Raw genomic sequence first — 19418 nt, 5'->3', positions numbered from 1 at the left:
TCTTAATAGTTCATGTAACACACACACAGTGAGCGGGGAGCGGGAAGGCGAACCAGACGGGAGTGGTGCCGAGCAGGGGACGGGAAACCAGGACCGAGATGAGGACAGGTTCAGGGTGAGACCAGAGCACGCCAGGCAGAGATGTCCAGGGCGGGCACGAAGACAGCCAGGGCCGGGGCAGGACGGGACCAGGAACAGGGCCAGGGAAGACCCAGCAGGATAGTCCAGAGAGCGGGAGACAGGGCCGGGTGAGACCAGAGCACGCCAGGCAGAGATGTCCAGGGCGGGCACGAAGACAGCCAGGGCCGGAGACGGGAAGCAAGCCAGAGACCAAGACGGGACAGGAGGAAGGCAGTGAGGAGGACTGTACCGGGGCTGGAGCGCGGAGGCAGGAGCAAGGGACGAGCAAGAGCAGAAAGTTGACACGCGAACGGTCTGGCACCGAATGTCTGAAGCTCGTCCATCTTAAGCTCCGCAGCAGGTGGAGATGATTGCGCTGATGCGCTCCACGTGCGCGTGGGAGGAGCCAGCAACTCCGCGCCGCTCCGTACTCAGGCAGGTGCGGGAGGGGGAGAACACACAGGGAGACACAAGAGAGGCAGATAATACGTGCCTCATGACACAAAATTAAAAAAAAAATTCTCTTTCACACATTTTGGTCGGAGAAAGCCAATAGAGCATGTATGCAGATTTGGAAGCTGAACACAATGATCAAATCAAGGCACTATCTCCAAAAATTGTCCCACTAGTGCCCTATTGAAATTTTATTTTCAAAAATTCATATAAAACAATCAATTTGTCATGGTCTTGTGAAAAAAATGACAGCGGCCTCATTTGTGATGGGGCACAATGTGAGAAAGTCACATGACTCTAGCTTTTTTGGTTTAGGAGAAAAATAATGGGTTGAAAAAATATTACTAAATATTTAATATTATTAAAGAAAATCAATTTTGTACATATATAAGCCTCCAAGGTTTTCATGTTGTAACATGAGATATTTACACAGAAAGACGGAACATGCCATAAACATAGCATCAACATGACAGTAACAGGGGATGAACATACCTGCATGTTTAGAAAACGGCACCAACATGGGCCATCTAAGAGTTAAAGAAGCTATTTTTGTTAGGAAGAGAATCCTTCCTTCAACAGAAATGATTCTCTTTACGAATCTACTCCATCTATAACTCCATCCTCAGAGCCAGGACAATGAGAACAATAGCAGAGTCGTTAAGGGCTGAATAGGGTTGTTTCAGCTGAAACTGGAGACAATAGATGTTTACAGTTTCAGTGTAGTTAGCCTCTCCCTTCAGAAAGATATAAGGCAGTGGATGAGCAGCAAAACATCTTTACTCTTACAATCATTTGTCCAGTTGACAGATTTAAACTTCGTCTTATAGTCCGAAATTTACAATAATTATTATTGTTTTTTTAGACCATTTTTAACCCCCTGAACATAATGAAAAGTCAGTTTTATTGGACCGAACTGGAAAAACATAAGTATTTTAAATTGACTCAATAGCGCCACCTCAAAAATCAAAAGAAATTACGGCAATGTGAGGCAAATGAAAATCAAATTTGGTACAAGCATAACTTATGTCATGACAAGTAAAAAAATACATTGTGATCCCACTCAAAACCCTACAGGAAGTGGGCCATTGTGGGCAGAACCCATTTTTTGCAAAATTTTGCATCTCACATTTAAATTTTGTGCACTGTGGATTGCAAATTGGTCAAAATGAACTAGACTTATGTGATTATAGGCTACTCTTTTGAATTTTGATAAACCATAAATTGTGGTTTTGTGTCTAACCTTCAAACAAAAGCGCAATTTTTTGTATTACATGTGTGTAACTCAGGCATACAAAACTGTACACATTGATATACAATTTACATAGCTGGGACATGACAATGCTCATCAGTGCCCCCTTTAAATTTTGAATGGGACCCAAAAAACATTCTTCGTCACAGGCCTTTGAAATTTGACATAGACATTCATCTTGCCATACTGAACAAAAAAGGCAATGAGGAAGTACCTTTTTGCAACATCCAACATTTGTCATAGAAATACATGGGTTTTGGTTACCTGGGATGAAAAAAAAATGTGTTTGTCATAGACCATTGAAATTTGCTACACATATTCCCCACATCATACTGAAGAAAAAAGCCATTGAGGACACACCTCTATTTTTAACTGTGCAGGCGTGACAATGTCAGAAATAGTCTAACTGGAATGAATAGAGTAGTAACATATTGATGCTGATTTGGAGGAGAGGGGACAATGTAAGCAGGGACGAGAAGCATGAACTTTGCCGAGCAGTCAGCAGCCAAATTGTTCCAGTGGCAGCCTACCATTTTCAGGATGATTTGAACCTCATATCTGCACACAAACTCACAAATATCACAAGAATCCATATCGTTCTGGTCAGGTTACTGAAACACACTTTGTATGTGTCTGCTGTTCCAGGGCGTACGGGGCGCTACACCCTGATAGAGAAGTGGAGAGACATAGAGAGACACCTGTCCCCTCAGGAGTACCCTGTAGTGTCTCTGAACAAGTGGGGTCAGTACAGCAGCGATGTGCAGCTCATCCTCCAGAGGACCGGGCCTTCTGTCACTGAGAGACCCATGTCTGATGGCACCACCAGGTAGGAGAGTTTCTGTAAAGAGTATAGTCCACTGTGAGTCAGTGATCATTTAGATACCAAATTCTAATTCAGTATTTTGTCTACAATAGCAATTTTTTGTTTTGATTTGTAGACTGTAGATAGATCGCACTCCTCTGTATAACATAAAGCGTAGGCAAATGCAATAGAAAAACAAAGTAAAGATCTGTCCATTAATATAAACTCAAGTATAAATTGTGTATTGCACCTCGTGTTGTTAAATATTCCAGGGTGCCGGAGAGAGTCTTCTATCGCCAGAGCCTGCCGCCACTCGCCAAGCTCCGCCCCTTTGCCACAGACCGCTCGCTCAGACGTAAAGAGCCCAAACGGAAGTCTCTCACCTTCAGCGGGGGGGCCAGGGGGCTGCGCGAGATCTTTGGGAGGAGCAAAGAGTCAGAAGGTTTTTTGCAGACATGCTAACGGCTAATGCATAAAGTGCCTTAATGAACAACGCCCCAAATTGTAAAATAGTGACTTAAAGCATCTGGAAAAGCGCTATACAGTGGTCCCTCGTTCATTGTGGGGGGTTACGTTTAAGAAATAACCCGCAATAGGTGAAATCCGTGAAGTAGTCAGCTTTATTTTTTTTACAAATGTTATATATGTTTTAAGGCTGTAAAACCCCTCACCACACACTTTATACACTTTTCTCAGACAGGCATTTACATTTTCTCACATTTCTCTCTCACAGTTCCCTCTGACCGTGCCTTTTCCTCTTGGCGCCGGTGTGCTTAAATTTGGCAAGCTGAACACATTTTGTATTGGAGACACGGCACGGAGGAGATTGTTTAACAATGGTCTACAGTACTTTAGCCAATTAGGACGCAGAACACAAAAGTGTAAAAAGACATTGTAATTATCAAGTAAATCTTCCTTCAGGCATTTACCTTTTTTTAATTTTTAAATATATCAAATTTAACATTTGATTTGCACAAGTCCTCAAAATTGCACCTATAAACAGAAGGCTATAAAACATGAATTCTCTGTACTAATGTTTCATTTGAAACACATGCATTTGTTTTCTAGAAATAGTGCTGGTAAAATATAGTCTTGTGGGAGTATTGACAAAATCATATGATACGTTGAATGCTTAATATGTTAACTTTGGTTTTAAATGAATTCCATTGTTATCTTACTTCCTCTGTTGTAGCCAAGCAGTCGCAGCAGCGTGGGGTGAACCTGAATTTGAGCCGGGTGCTGGGAGGAAACGGGGTGTCCTCTGCACCTGTCAGCCCCTGTCGAGAGCTGAGTCACCTGGTGCAGAGACAAAGGGGCCAGCTGGAGGTGCTAGAGAGCCGACTAGAGGGCTGTGATGGGGAGCTCCGGGACTGGGAGGAGGCCATCGGAGAGGGACAGGTGAGGATTGTTCATTTTGAGTTGTATTTTGGGTTATTCATTTGTTTTGAGTGCCCATATTTAGCCTAGGTACATGGGGAGGGCAGCACAAATTTAAATTTAGACATTTTTGTCCAGGCTGCAAATTTACCTAGTATGTGCTAAAATTGATAACAAAAATGATTAGGAAAAGTAAGTAATGCTATTAAAAACATGTACACAGTTCAGTAGCAAAAACATGATTTATATTGATCTTGATTTTGATTTTAGTCCAGTTTTGTCATCCACATATCAATACCAATGTGTGTGTGCAGTACCTGGAAATGAGGCCAATGCCTCCTGTTCAAATTGTTCCATGTATAAGTTGGTCATAACAGGATACAAATGAAAAGAGAGGTAACATCAAATGAAACCATGGTCTCATCTGAATCAAATTGGAGTTGTGGATGACAACTGGACTAAAATCAAAATTCAAGATCTGGAGCGCTTTACTGCACATATTAATGTGGTGGATCCAAACATCAAGTTCACACAGGAAGAAGACAAGGAGAACAAACTGGCCTTCTTAGATTGTGCAGTAACAATAGGAGAAGACCGGCGACTCCAGGTAGAAGTCTTCAGGAAACCCACACACATTGACCAATACCTGCTGTTTGATTCACACCATCCACTGCAGCACAAACTTGGAGTTATCCGTACACTACAACACAGAGCTCAAGTGGTGCCCACAAACACAGAGGGAAAAGTGAAGGAGGAGCAACATGTGGAGAAAGCCCTCTCTGCTTATGGATATCTAAAGTGCGCCTTCAATAGATCTAAAAACAGGACAACAGGGAATCTGAACCCAGAAGGAAAGGTGTTACCATTTCTCACACAGCGGGTGTGTCTGAAAAACTTCAGAAAATTTTCAGACAGTATGAGATTCCTGTCTTTTTCAAACATTTTAAGACAAAACTGGTTCACCCAAAGGACAAAACCCCGAGCCACAAACAAAGTAATGTAGTCTACTCCATTCAGTGTAATGAAGAGTGCAGTGAGCGTTACATTGAAACTAAACAGCTACTCCATAAGAGGATTTACCAACACCAGCATGAGAGTTCCTCTGGACCCCAGTCCGCCGTACATCTCCATCTCAAAGCCACGAACCACTCCTTTGAAGAAAGTGAAGTTTAGATATTAGCCAGAGAAAAGAAATGGTTTGAGAGAGGAGTTAAAGAAGCTATTTTTGTTAGGAAAGAGAATCCTTCCTTAAACAGGAATGTGGGCCTGAGCCATAACCTCTCCCTCATCTATAATTCCATCCTCAGACCCAAGATAATGAGAACAATAGCAGGGTCATTAAGGGCTGAATAGGGTAGTTCCAGCTGAAACTGGAGACAATAAATGTTTACAGTTTTAGTGTAGTTAGCCTCTCCCTTCATATAGATACAAGGCACTGGCCACCAGCAATCTGACCAGAACTTGGATGAGCAGCGAAAACGTCTTCACTCTTACAACGATTTGTCCAGTTGGCAGATTTGAACTTTGTCTTTTGCTATGGATCAGACCTGGACGACTGAGTGTTTACACACCATGTTTTTCATATTATTTGTGAGCAATAAAACCATCTTTTATTAAAAAAAATAAATACATACTACATAGTTCACCTTTAATGTCATACTGTGGAACATGTCAGGCTAAGTGATAAAATCTCATTGCAGAAAAGCAGAAAAGTTACATAATGTCGCTCTAATATAATTGCAGAGATGCTAATATTCTCCCTCCCTTGCCTATTGTCCCTTTAATTATTTGACTGAAAACAGATGCACGCCGCTGTTGTATATTATTTCCTGTTTTCCAGAGGGAGAACCTGGAGAAGGAGCTGTCCCGTCTGGAGCAGTGTTTGAGGAGTACGTCCGTCGAGCTTGAGGAAGAGTACTTCTGGGAACACGAGCTTCAAATCGAGCAGGAGACAGAGGACAGGCTCAGACTACAGCTGACAGAGCTCCAGAGCACAGTGAGAGACTGTGAGGGCAAACTGAAGGAATACTTCAAACATATACAGGTGAGAGAGAACCTCACACACATATAGGTGCAGATACAGTGTACAGTGGTCAGGAGTACCTAGTGGGAGGATAGGTTAAAGTCAGACTAAACACCTTAACTCTTCCCACATTACAAATAGAACTCCTAAACTGGGCAGTGCCTGAAGGACTAAAGAAGAGTGTGGGGGTAGGAGGAGTTGGTCTAGAGGCATAAGGAACAGTGTGATTGGTCTAACAGGTATCACACTTGAAAGTTTGCCCCTGCAGCCAGGTGTTTGTAAACAGAAACATCTAACTTTATTCAGGACAGTCTTTTGTCGTATGACCAACTACCATATTTTCCTGACTATACGTTGCTCTTGAGTATGTGCACCAGTGAAAAAAAAGCATAGTAATGAGGAAAAGTCATCGCACAAAAAGTCGCACTGAACTGGAAGTCGCATTTTTGGGGGAAATTTATTTTACAAAATCCAAGACCAAGAACAAACATTTTATCTTTAAAGGCAAGTTATAATAATACAGTGGTCCCTCGTTAATCGTGAGGGTTACATTATAAAAATAACCCACAATAGGCGAAATCGGTGAAATATTCAGCTTAATTTTTTAAAATTATTATATATGTTTTAAGGCTGTAAAACCCCCTCACCACACACTTTATACATTTTTCTCAGGCAGGCATTAACATTTTTTTCACATTTCCCTCTTGTTTAAACACTCTCAAAGTTCAAACATTCATAGGTGCATTGTCGGTGCAGATCGTTTATCGAAATTGTGGGTTTTGTTGGGAAGAAAACTTGCAAACATACAGCACTTCAGAGTCACACTACTAGCAATTAAATTTATATAAATTTGGCACTTTGAACACTGACAATGGTCTACAGTCCCTTAGCCAATCAGGACGCAGAACACAATGCGCATTCATATGCTGTAAAAAAAAAAAAAAAGCATGCAAAATTGCATAAGAAAAAATCTGCGAAACAGTGAGGCTGCGAAAGGTGAACCACATTATACGTGTTTGGTATGTTAACGTAAGATATTAACAGTTAATCAGATAACTACATCAATGTAACACATTTATATTTATTCAGCTTCGTGAAGCATCGACAGCAAACTGAATATGTATCTGGTAAGTTAACATAAGATATTAAAAGTTAATCAGATAAATTAAGTATAAAAAACAAGGTAACAAGTTTACTCTCGATCTCACTCCAAATCGTTAAATCCATTGAATTTTCATTTTGGTGTTGCTTCTGAACTCAACTCCGGAAGTGGATGAAGATTCCGCTTCCGTGTGGCTATCATACTGGTACCCCAGGCTAGAGTGCCCTTGCACAGTTGTCAGTGTGACAATAACGAAGATGTGAAATTACTTATTTTAATAATTTCACATATAAGTTGCAGCTACGTATAAGTCCTACCCCCGGACAGACTATGAAAAAAAGTGCGACTTATAGTTATAAATATAGTATATAACTTAAGATATACAAATGTTGAACCTTATTATTTGTTTGGGATTGGCTCCACAAACCTGCCATATTAATTGTATGACTTGAAGTCTGACAACAATCATGTCTTTGAGGTTGAATAATGGCACCACTTTTGGAAGCTATTGTGAAAAAAACGCTTTCACTTGTGTTTATTTATACTGAAAGAGAAGTTGCTGAATTTTGTAGCAATTTTTGTTTCATGTGCAAATTAACCATAAACCAGGTCAACAAATCTGTAAACCAAAAACTAAACAGCAAATCACCTAAGAATTCTGCATATTAGGGAGAACATGCAATGACTTTTTAGAAATATTTGACACATTTTTCCTTGTGCTCTTTAGTCTCTGGAGACAAGCCTCGAACAGAAACAACAGCTGCACGAAGCAGAACTCAACCAGAAAGTCAATGAAGAAGAGGTAAACACTTACACAACCCTTAAAGAAGACATATAGTGCTTGCGCTCTATAATCTATGACACCTGTGGATCATTATGTTATAATTTTCACATTTTAAATTGCAGTAATCGTCTAAAATGACTTAATAAAAGAAACAAGTCCACTGACTTTTATGTTAGAAAACTGTTAGAAACTGTTAGAAACTTTTCTGATTTTACCAAACCAAATGTTGAATATCACCAAAGGGGACACTACTATGAGAAGAGGGAGAACAAAGAGGACTGAACGTAACACAGGAGAAGACGTCGAAGAAGTTGCGAAGCTAGATGAGCTAGCAGCTGCAACGCTAACAGCGGAAACCACGTTAGCGGACAAGGGACACGTACCTGATAACATGTCAGATCTACAAACCATACTCCGTGAAATAAAAGATTTTCAGCGTGAACAGGCAGAATCGTTCAAGGAGGAGGAGGAGCGCATTCAAAATATCGAGGACGCAACTCTGGAGCTGTTGAAAATACAGAAGCAGTTCATGGACAGGCTGACTGACCAAGAGGGACACTCCAGAAGGGATAATATCAAAATTCACAGTGTGAAGGAAGGGTCAGAAGATGGAGCCCAGTCAATGATTGCCTTTATTGAGTCCCTCCTAAAAGAGAACCTGGGCTTTGAGCCACTACGTGAACTCAACATCGTTCACAAGACCCCCTAAAGATGCCCCACCAAGATCGATAGTGATAAAGTTGTTAAGTTACAGAAGCAAGGAAGCGATCATTATGGCAGTATGGCAGAAACGGGGCTTCATGTATGAGGGGAGAAGAGTAATCATTGATCATGATTATGCACCTGAGATTTTGAGGCAGCAGAAAGAATATACGGAGGCAAAGAAAATGCTCAAAGAAAGGAAAATACACTTCCAAGCGCCCTTTCCAGCAAGGCTCCGGGTGTTCTATGATGAGGGGACGCAGATGTACAACACAGCGGCGGAGGCAACCAAGGATATGGCTGCGAGGGGCTACCAGGTGACTGTGGTGACACCGGTGGAGGATGTCACCACAGTCCTGGTCGAGTGAATGTTCTTTTTGGCTCAAAACAAAGTGAATCAAGGTGAGATGTAAAATACATACATTGTACTGTTCATTATAAATCTCCATTACGTTAAGATATAGTCGGGAGTTATTTTCAGTAAATGTAAGTTGATTTTTATTTTTTATACCATGGGGGCCCTCTGGTGGTTTAGATCCAGAGGCTATCCCCCCTTTGACGTCCTCATTTAGGGTCAAGGAAAAGACTTCATGGATGGAAGTTACTTTATTTTTGCATTATGCTTCAAAGCAAAGTTATGTTGAAGTTGGCTTTATGTTCTTTGTTCAGTGTTGTGGTTGTAGCATGGGGAATAATTGCAAATATACACATTTAAAATATGACAGAAAAACCTGGTTAAAATATCTTCATACAATGTGAATGGAATCCTCAACCCAATTAAAAGAAGTAAAATTCTAAGCATGATGAAAAAGGAGGGGGTGGGAGTAGCTTTTCTACAGGAAACCCACTTGACAGAAAAAGAGCATGACAAATTAAAGAGAAGTGGATATTCTCAGGTATATGCTGCATCATATACATCAGGCCACAGGAGGGGGGTTGCGATCCTGATATCTGGTAAGATCCCATTAAAAAAAATATTGGTTGTAAATGATAAAGAGGTGCGATATGTAATGGTTAAAGGGAGATTAGGGGGGATATCAGTTTCCTTTTTGAATATATATGCACCTCCAGGGTTAGAATGGACATTCTACAGACATCTATTTGATTTGATGACATCTGAGGGGGAGGATATATTGATTGTAGGAGGAGACCTAAATCAGAGGTTTGACCCACAACTAGATACGTCAACAGGAGGTCCACCAAAAAATGGAATAGCTAAGAAAATTAAGGACATGGTGGAGGAAATGGGTATCATGGATGTTTGGAGAGAGTTACATCCCGTGACTTGGGACTTTACATTTTACTCCTCTCAACACAATACTTACTCAAGAATCGATTACTTCCTGATGTACAGCAAAGATAGATATAGAGTGGCGAGTTGTGAGATTGGGGAGATGGATCTGACCGATCATTCTCCTGTATATATGAATCTGACTCTGACACCTGAGAAGACACTCTGGAGGCTTAACTTCAATGTATTGAGGGAAGTACCAAAAGAGGAAATAAAAATTGAAATTCAAAGATATTTGGATGAAAATGACAATGGGGAGGTGTCCCCACCAGTGCTATGGGATGCCTGCAAGGCAGTGTTAAGAGGGAAAATAATTGCCAAATCGGCTTATTTGAAAAAAACAAAGGCTAAAGAAACTTGAAGTATTGCAGTCAGAATAAAAAAAAAAAAAATAGAAAAAGAGCACAAACAAAATGTTACTGATGACCTGTACCAAGAAGTAAGAAGAAAGCGGAGATAAATGAGATCCTTTCTGAAGAAATACAGAAAAAAAATGATGTTCATGAAACAAAGATATGGAATTGGAGGGAAATCAACAAAGTTACTAGCTTACAAGTTAAAAAAAGAAGAGGCAAAAAAAAGATTTATGGCATGAGATACCTGCAGACTAAAGAAGTTAAGTATAATACTGAGGATATCCTAAGGTGTTTTGAACTATATTATTGAAATTGATACATTGTTAGACAAATTGAGGTTACCAAAAGTGACAGATGAACAGAATTGATGTCTAGTCTATGAGATTACAGAGAGAGAGATTGATTCTGCAATTTCAAAACTAAAGAGGAACAAGTCCCCCGGTGCAGATGGTTATACCTCAGAGTGGTACAAAACGTTCAAAGAGCTATTAATTCCAATTCTACAAAAAACTTTTAACTGTGTGCTACAGAAAGGAGAGATACCATATTCATGGCTAGAAGCAATAATATCAGTGATCCCAAAGGAAGGCAAGGATGAATTAGAATGTTCCAACTATAGACCCATAGTTTTCTCAATCAGGACTACGGATTATTTACTTCGATTTTGGCTCAACGTATGGAAAAGATTTTGCGTGGGATTATCCAGTTAGATCAGACTGGTTTTATAAAAGAAAGACAGACCCAAGATAACAACAGACGGACGCTACACGTAATGCAGCATATAGCAGAAAGACAAACGGAAGCAGTTATTATAGGGATGGACGCCGAGAAGGCATTTGATTCAGTCAGTTGGGACTTTCTGTATCGGGTGTTGCAGAGGTTCAACTTCCATGAAACAATAATTAAGACAATACACGCATTGTATGTTGCACCAACTGCCAGAATTAGAGTTAATGGAGGCTTATCCGATAATATTGTACTAAAAGGACAATGCAGACAGGGGTGCTCAGTAAGCCCACTTCTGTTTGCATTGTTTCTTGAACCCCTTAGTCTATCAATAAAACAAAATAAGAATATACAGGGTATTCCTATGAAGGGAGGGATGCAAAACATTACACTATTCGCAGATGATGTTTTGATATATGTGCGAGTTGAGGCCTGGTGTGTTGTCCATTGGTGTTACTCGTGTATTTTTTTTATTGATGAGAAAAATAACTTGCTCTGGATTCCGATGTAAAAAAGTTACACAAAAAAAAAAAAAATTGAATACACAGTTGCAAAAATATCTCTTACAAAGCAATCAAATGAAGTTCATCTAAAAAAAATAATAATACTACGGTAAAAAAAACAAAAACGTTTGGCTCCATCCTTACGCGCTGCCTCAACTAAAACCACTTTCCTAGCGCGTGCAGGTTTTTCCCCTTATGCGCGTTATCACTCTTAAAGCGACGGTAACCCATTTACGTAACTTAAACAATGGCAATCCTAAAATATTCTCAAAATCAACATTAATGCTATAAATCAAATGTAGCCCATACATATAATCAAATATTAACATAAAACATAACTGCTTAACATTAAAATATCAATGCACTGAATTGACATGCATTACTAAACATGAACCAAAACTTGGCTCCCACATACCGGCCCCTAATTGTGACCCTGTTACAATTCTCAAACTTAAACATGTGGAGCCAAAGTATAGAAATCTGCTGTATACAGAATGTAGCAGTCTCTTTTAGAGATTGTCCAACTTGGCCTCTTGCAGGAGGCAAATCTTAGTAATGGGCCTGTCCAATGTACTTGTCTTGGTTTTGACTCTCACTTGACGTACCATCCCAGACTTGTCTGGGGTCATCTGGACCGCTCTACCTGTGACCCAAGAATTGCGTGGGGAAGAGTCGTCAACGATGAGCACAATGTCTCCTATGGCAAAGTTGCGTCTAAGATGAGTCCATTTCTGCCGCTCTTGGAGCAGAGGCAAATATTCTCTTGTCCACCGCTTCCAGAATATGTCTGACATATACTGATTTTGTTTCCATCTTTTCCTGGCATAGAGATCCTGTCTATCAAACAGACCAGGAGGCAGGGTGGGTTTGGTCTTGAGAAGCAAGAGGTGGTTGGGTGTAAGCACCTCAAGATCGTTTGGGTCACTGGACACCTTAGTTATCAGTCGACTATTGATAATGGCTTCTACCTCACATAGCAGAGTGTACAGGCCTTCTTTGTCCAGTGTCTGTAGTTTCAGAGTTGCACTCAGGATTTTCATAATGGACTTAATTAATCTCTCCCAAACACCTCCCTGGTGGGATCCAGTGGGAGGATTGAAAATCCACTGAATGTTGTGCTGTTGAAGCCAATCATCAATCTTGGAGAAGTTCCATTTCTCCATGGCTCTCCTGAGCTCCGGTTCAGCACCAATGAAATTAGTTCCATTGTCCGAGCGAAGGATTTTCACTTGGCGTCTTCTAGGTATAAAGCGACGAAGAGCATGGATAAATGTATCCAATGAGGAAGCCATCTCCAAGTGTACCGCACGAATGGTCAGGCAGGTGAATATAACGCCATACCTTTTCACCATACTTCGACCACGCTTCACTTCAAAAGGACCGAAGTAGTCCACTCCCGCGTTAGTAAAGGGAGAGTCATCTGGCAGGACTCTGTCTCTAGGAAGATCGGCCATTTGTTGTTGTCCTGCCACTCCTTGTGTACGTCTGCAGACTACGCACTTTGACAGAATCTTTCTTATTGCAGAGTTGGCATCGGGAATCCAATACTTAGTTCTCAACTTAGACAATATGTGATTGTGACCGCAGTGAGCCAGATTCTGATGTATTTCCCTGATAATAAGTCTTGTGACATGAAGATCTTTCTTCAAGATCACTGGACATTTTGACACTTCAGGTAACGCAGCTCTCCTGAGCCTTCCTCCAACCCTGAGAAAGTCCCTTTCGATTACTGGGTTCAGCTTGAAAACACTACTACTTCTTTTTATGCCTTGACCTTGTCTGATAGCATCAAGCTCCTTTGAAAAGGTCTTTGCTTGGCAGTAATGAATAATCGCTTCCTCTGCTGCTGTGAGGTCATCCATTGTTAATTTGGTTTGAAACAGTTTCTTATTGAAGCTGTTTATTTCCTTTCCAACTTCAGCTTAAGTCTTCCAAGCGCTCAACTCTTTTCTTCTGTGACATAGTTTGAGCAAAATGTTCTTCACTTTCAAAATCCACGCAACTGCTTTCTTTAGACGAAACCATGAGGAGAAGTACAGCAGTAGCTACTGCACTGCATCCCCTTGTTCTTCAACTGCGTTGGCACAGACCAGGGTATTCTTTACCTCTGGGTCATCTGTAGTGAGGTCTCCGCAGTGTTGCTTGTTCACAGGCCATTCTTCCATGTGCTTACAAAGGAAATCCAGCCCCTGTATCCAAGCATGGCTTTACATGAAGTTCTCTGCCTTAAGTCCCCTTGATGCGAAATCTGCAGGGTTCTGTGAGGTGTTGACATACCTCCACTGATTTGGTTGGGAACACTTCAAGATAACATCTACATGATTAGCAACGAAAGTACGGAATCTACTTGTTGTGTTACGAACGTATTTAAGCACCGTGGTACTGTCTGACCAAAACACTGATGTCTGAAGTGGTAGATGTAGTTCGGATCTCAAGACTTTGTCCATGCGAGCTGCCATAGTGGCTGCAGTCAGTTCCATGCGTGGAATTGTCATGGGTTTCAGTGGGACCACTCTTGCCTTTCCTAACACAAATGAACAGTGGACATGGTTACTGCTGTTTCTTAGTAACAAGTAACTAACTGTCCCATAGCCTTCTTCAATAGCATCGGCAAAGTGATGCAGCTGGTTGCAGACTGGCTCACCAAAGCCCACGGGTTTAAAACATCTTGGGACACTAATGCCCTCCAGTCGGTGAAGCTGGTTCTTCCACTCAAACCATTTATGAGCTAGATCATCTGGTATGACAACATCCCAGCCAATTTTCTGCATACAAAGTTCTTGCAGAATCTTCTTTGCCTGAAGGTTAACTGGCGCTAGGATCCCCAATGGATCATAAACTGAACTAACAAAGGATAAGATGTCTCGCCTGTTATCTTCAGCGCATTTGCGCATGGCAAAGCTGGCGCAACTTGGCGACGAAGTAGCACCAAACAGGTGTACCACCATTTTGTACTCAACCATTTCCTGAGTGATGTCGCCAGATGTCCACCACAGGAACCGCAGAAGGTCAGAATCTTTATCAGGCACCTTGACCTGGTGGAACATTGCCTCTAAATCCACCATAAGCGCTACTTCTTCTTGTCTGAATCTGGTAATGACACCGATAAGAGTACTTGTAAAATTTGGTCTCTGTAATAGCTGTTGATTTAATGTAATGCCCTGATACAAGGCTCCACAGTCAAACACCACTCTGAGTTTGTGCTTCTTGGGGTGATGTGGCAAATACCAGACCTTAGCATCGACGCGACTGAGATCTTTGTTGAATACTTTCACAGCATATCCTTTCTCAATGATGTTACTCATGAACATTGAGTATTCCATGTGAAATGAGGAATTTTTCAAAAACCTCTGCTTTAAGTTCAAAGCACGTTGCTCAGCCACTTCGCGGTTGTTAGGCATTTGAACATATTTGTTTCTCAAGGGCCAGGCGATGCTGTAATGTCCATCCACAAGGGTGGCTGACTGTTTAACCAAGTCAAGAAACTGCATGTCCTCTCTTGACATTTTCTGCTTATCATCCTTTCCACACTCAGGGAAGTCACTCTTAAACTGCTGACTCCAGAGCTCGTCAAGTGTGCTTACTGAAATGCGATTAACTGAAACCTGTATCAGTCCACTTGTTGCACCTTGATAAGCCTTTCCTTTGAGGGGTTCACTAATGGTCCAGGCTAGCCTTGTCTTCACTGCATATGGACCACCATTTTCACTGGCAACAACCTGACAAGGTTCAGTTGCTTTAGGTGCATTTGTCCCAATAAGGATATCAATCCTAGTATCAATCTTGGGGATAGATACTTGCTGAAGGTAGGGCCATTTGTTCCAGTAATCTTGTGAAGGAATGTTTTCAATGGATGCTGGAATGTCAACTGTGACTATACATGTCGGGCAGTTCCAGAAAATCATTGGTGTCTAAACTGCTCACTTCCAATCCAGACACAACATAACTATTAATGACCCTTTCTTCTCCCATAGTTTTTAATAAAACATTTGTTTTTCTCCTTGTGAGACTGAGCTCTCGCATTAATTCTTCAGTACAGAAGCAGGCAGTACTTCCAGGGTCGAGGAAAGCGTGAGTTTGCATCACCTTATGTCCCCTTTTGGATTTGACTTGAACTGGTACTATAGCCAAGATGTGCTCTGTGTCCTCTATACTGTGAGTTGTAGTATCCATTCCCACAAATCCATTCACAACAGACTCTGATGGTCTTTCTTCGCTTCCACTTGATTCCACTTCAAGCTCTGCTTCTTTGGCAGCACCACTAGCCTTTGTCTTTAAGTGTAGCACAGTAGGATGTGTCTGTGAACAAACCTGGCAAATCATTTTCTCCTTGCATGAGTTACGCATGTGTTCTTGTTGTAGGCAACCAAAGCACAGACCTTTAGTTCGCAAGAAGTCAATCTTTTCTTTATGAAGGGACTTCTTCAACTTCTTGCACTGTTCCATTGCATGCTCGGCACCATGACAGAAGAGACAGGGCTTAGAAAATGCACAAACCTGCTTGCCGCTAGCTTTACTCTTTGCTCTTGGATTATCTTCTCGGCTACTAGTGATAGTTGCTGCTGTAGTGAAGAATCTTTTGTTACTACTTCTTCTTAGCAACCTCTCATCCACTTGACCTTTACCTTGGCTCCTAGCTACACCATCCTTAATGTCTCCATACAGTTTGTGTAAAGCTTCTTTGGCTTGTTTGTTGACAAAATTCACAAGGTCTTCAAACTTGGCTCTGCGTTGTTCCCACTCATGTATTCCACATGCAAATGTTCTCCTCCTTTCTCTCAGTTTGTATGGAAGCTTGGCAACAATAGCACGCATATTAGCGGTGTTATCCAGCTCCTCCATATATTCCACATCACTCATTGCATTACAACATCCTGTGAGATAAAGGCCAAAAGTGTGGAGAGATTCTCCATCATCCAACTTGAGTAGACGAAGCTCCTGATGCACAAGATGAGTGTCCTGAAGATGCCTTGGAGCTCTTTGAGAATGATGCATTAGAAATGCTGTCTGATGGCTGCAAAATGTCGCTGTTTATAATAAACCTTCGATGTACGCAATACAGTCTCTTTAATCCAAGTGTAGGCTGTTTCAGCAAAGGTCCTAAATTTTTCAGCCTTAGGCTCAAACCAGGAATCTTGATCATTGTTCATATCATCCTCAGATGTTTGCCGAAATAGCTCTTTAACATTGATGTTTTAAATCATTAAACTCTCCAAACTGTTTGTCAAAATCCTCCATCAACTGTTTAACTTCCTCTAGATAGGAATCGTCTTCATTTTCCATTAATTGGCCCACTTGCGTCACTGTGCTTGTTAGCTTAGCTAGCTTAGCCTTCCGCAGGTTAATAGCACGATGTAACCTTTCCTCGTGTGCCTTGGGTGTAATTTTAACAACCCTAGTATCCGCAAAAATGCCTGGCATGATATTGTTAGCAACAGAACGTAGCAACAGTCGCAACAGAAAATTACTTAATTTTTCCAGTTAGCAGATAACTTGGCTATTAGCTCGCTCAACTGCGCAATGCCTGAGCATGTTTGCATTGTCAAAGTTCCACTGTCCTCACATTCATTAACAATTGCAGCGACTCCAGTTCCTTTTCTTGTTGCTTCAAATCCTTCCACATATGTCCACTGATCCACAATGAGCTGTTTTTTTACAAATGTGCGAGTTGAGGCCTGGTGTGTTGTCTATTGGTGTTACTCGTGTATTTTTTATTGCTCTGGATTCCGATGTAAAAAAGTTACACAAAAAAAACCTTTAATTCACAGTTGCAAAAATAGCTCTTACAAAGAAATCAAATGAAGTTAATCTAAAAAAAATAAACAATACTACCGTAAAAAACGTTTGGCTCCGTCCTTACGCGCTACCTCAACTAAAACCACTTTCCTAGCGCGTGCCGTTTTTCCCCTTATGCGCGTTATCGCTGTTAAAGTGACAGGAACCCATTTACGTAACTTAAACAATGGCAATCCTAAAATATTCTCAAAATCAACATTAATGCCATAAATCAAATGTAGCCCATACATATAATCAAATATTAACATAAAACATAACTGATTAACATTAAAATATCAATGCACTGAATTGGCATGCATTACTAAACATGAACTAAAACTTGGCTCCCACAATATATTTGTCCAATCCTGATACTTCTTTACCAACACTCATGTCTGAATTTAAAGTTTTTGAACAACTATCTGGCTACAAAAGAAATGTACAAAAAACACAAGTCCTTACTTTTAACTACAACCCAGCGGACAATATTAAAAATCTATAGAGAATTGATTGGGATTGGAATGCAATAAAATATCTTGGTGTAAATTTGACAAAAAATATTTGACCTAATTAAAAATGGTGAATTATGACCCACTAATATCCAAAATAAAGGAAAATATAGAGAGGTGGAATTTAATTCCATACATGTCAATTGCATCGAGGGTAGAAGTAATAAATATTCTCCCTCAAGTATTGTATTTGTTTCGGAATCTACCAGTGGAAATCCTGAATAGGGAATTCATAGAATGGGACAAATTTATTTCAAGGTATATCTGGCAGGGGTGCAGGCCAGCACAATTGAAAGTTTTGTTGAATTTGTGTAACTCCTCATATTCTGCTCAGTGGCGGGAAATAGAAAACAGTAGAATGCAGGGGATTCCAATCCAGCCATTAATTGGGGATGATACATTGTATAAACAATTCAGTGGGGAAATAAATTCATGGCTTAAAGTTTCTCTGAAAGTATGGTTTGAAATAGTTGCAAAGAATAACCTGAAAATGTCCTGTAAGCTGCTAAGATGGGTTGGACATAGATACAGAGTTTATTCCCAATAGAAGCGATGGGTACTTAAAAATGTGGGATGGTCCACGTATGTGGTGGGAAGTTTTGGAAAATAAAAAATACAAAAGCTTTCAAATGATCAAAGAACAATTTGGTTTGGCAAACCAAGATTTCTACAGATTCTTACAGTTAAGACACTATTTAGAACATGACATTAACAAGGAAAACTGTGTAGTTAATGCAGAAGTGATTAACTTGTTTATGCTTGCATACCAGTCCAAATTAAATTAAAAACAGATTGCAAAGATATACATAGGGTTAGAAAGCTTAAAAAATGAAGAGACACAATATATAAAAAGGAAATGGGAAGTTGAAGCACATATACATTTGACAGAGGAGGAATGGAATGAGATTAATAAACATATATGAAAAACAACATCATCTTTGATGTGGAGAGAGCATGCCTGGAAAAATGTAGTAAGATTTTTTAGACCACCAATCATTAACGTGAAGTGTCTTGCCTAAGGAAACAATGACAGAACTAAGAACACAATGACAAAAGTTGGTCCGAGCGTGACTCGATTCCCCAACATTCAGGTTGGTGGACCAAAGCTCTAACCACTGAGCCACTGTCGCTTAATGATTGTCACACTGTACAATCATGTACAGTGTGTTTTTAGTTTCCAGTGTTTGTTTACATTTTGAAGTGTGTGTGTGTGTTTGTTCACGGTTTGCAGTGTGTGGTTTGTAAATATATGTTTATTTTGACCCATACCACTTTTGACTATATTTTATATATAAATATACATTTTATATTGTGTTTTGATATGATATATAAATGTACAGTAATAGAGCAGCTGGGTGTGCAGATACAGATTCCTCTCAGTGTGAGTTTTCAGTAGAGCCCTCGTTGATGTCTGTGGGTTGAAACATTCAAAAGTTATTGCAGTTTTTCCAAACGTTCTCCAAATGTCTCCATTTGGATAGGTTTGGAGAGGCCTGGACTTACTGATGATGAAATTAGTGTAAAACTCTCATTTTTATAGGTATTGACCTCAAATTTGAAATGTAAGTGGTCAACAATCTTGTCAGTTGAGATATAGTGTATTTTTGTCCCGAGCGACCTACTGCAGCTTTCTACACCTTCATTTT

General features: G+C 40.5%; 2 protein-coding genes across 2 annotated transcripts in view; one reads left to right on the top strand and one right to left on the bottom strand.

The window, feature by feature from the left end:
• Nucleotides 1–19418, bottom strand: part of tmem209 (transmembrane protein 209) — a 265065-nt gene that overhangs the window by 186144 nt on the left and 59503 nt on the right. The window lies entirely within an intron of this gene.
• rassf8b (Ras association domain family member 8b) overlaps nucleotides 1–19418 on the top strand; it is a 92674-nt gene that overhangs the window by 59441 nt on the left and 13815 nt on the right. The window contains exons 3-7 of the mRNA XM_033989814.2: nucleotides 2468–2648; nucleotides 2897–3066; nucleotides 3817–4022; nucleotides 5848–6045; nucleotides 7854–7928. Coding sequence (XP_033845705.1) covers nucleotides 2468–2648; nucleotides 2897–3066; nucleotides 3817–4022; nucleotides 5848–6045; nucleotides 7854–7928 — 830 coding nt within the window. The remainder of the gene's footprint in view (nucleotides 1–2467; nucleotides 2649–2896; nucleotides 3067–3816; nucleotides 4023–5847; nucleotides 6046–7853; nucleotides 7929–19418) is intronic.

Source organism: Periophthalmus magnuspinnatus, chromosome 23 (assembly GCF_009829125.3).
Source record: "Periophthalmus magnuspinnatus isolate fPerMag1 chromosome 23, fPerMag1.2.pri, whole genome shotgun sequence".
Classification (NCBI taxonomy): domain Eukaryota; kingdom Metazoa; phylum Chordata; class Actinopteri; order Gobiiformes; family Gobiidae; genus Periophthalmus; species Periophthalmus magnuspinnatus.
The sequence above is the reverse complement of the archived record's forward strand: the minus strand, read 5'-3'. Positions and strand labels throughout refer to the sequence as shown.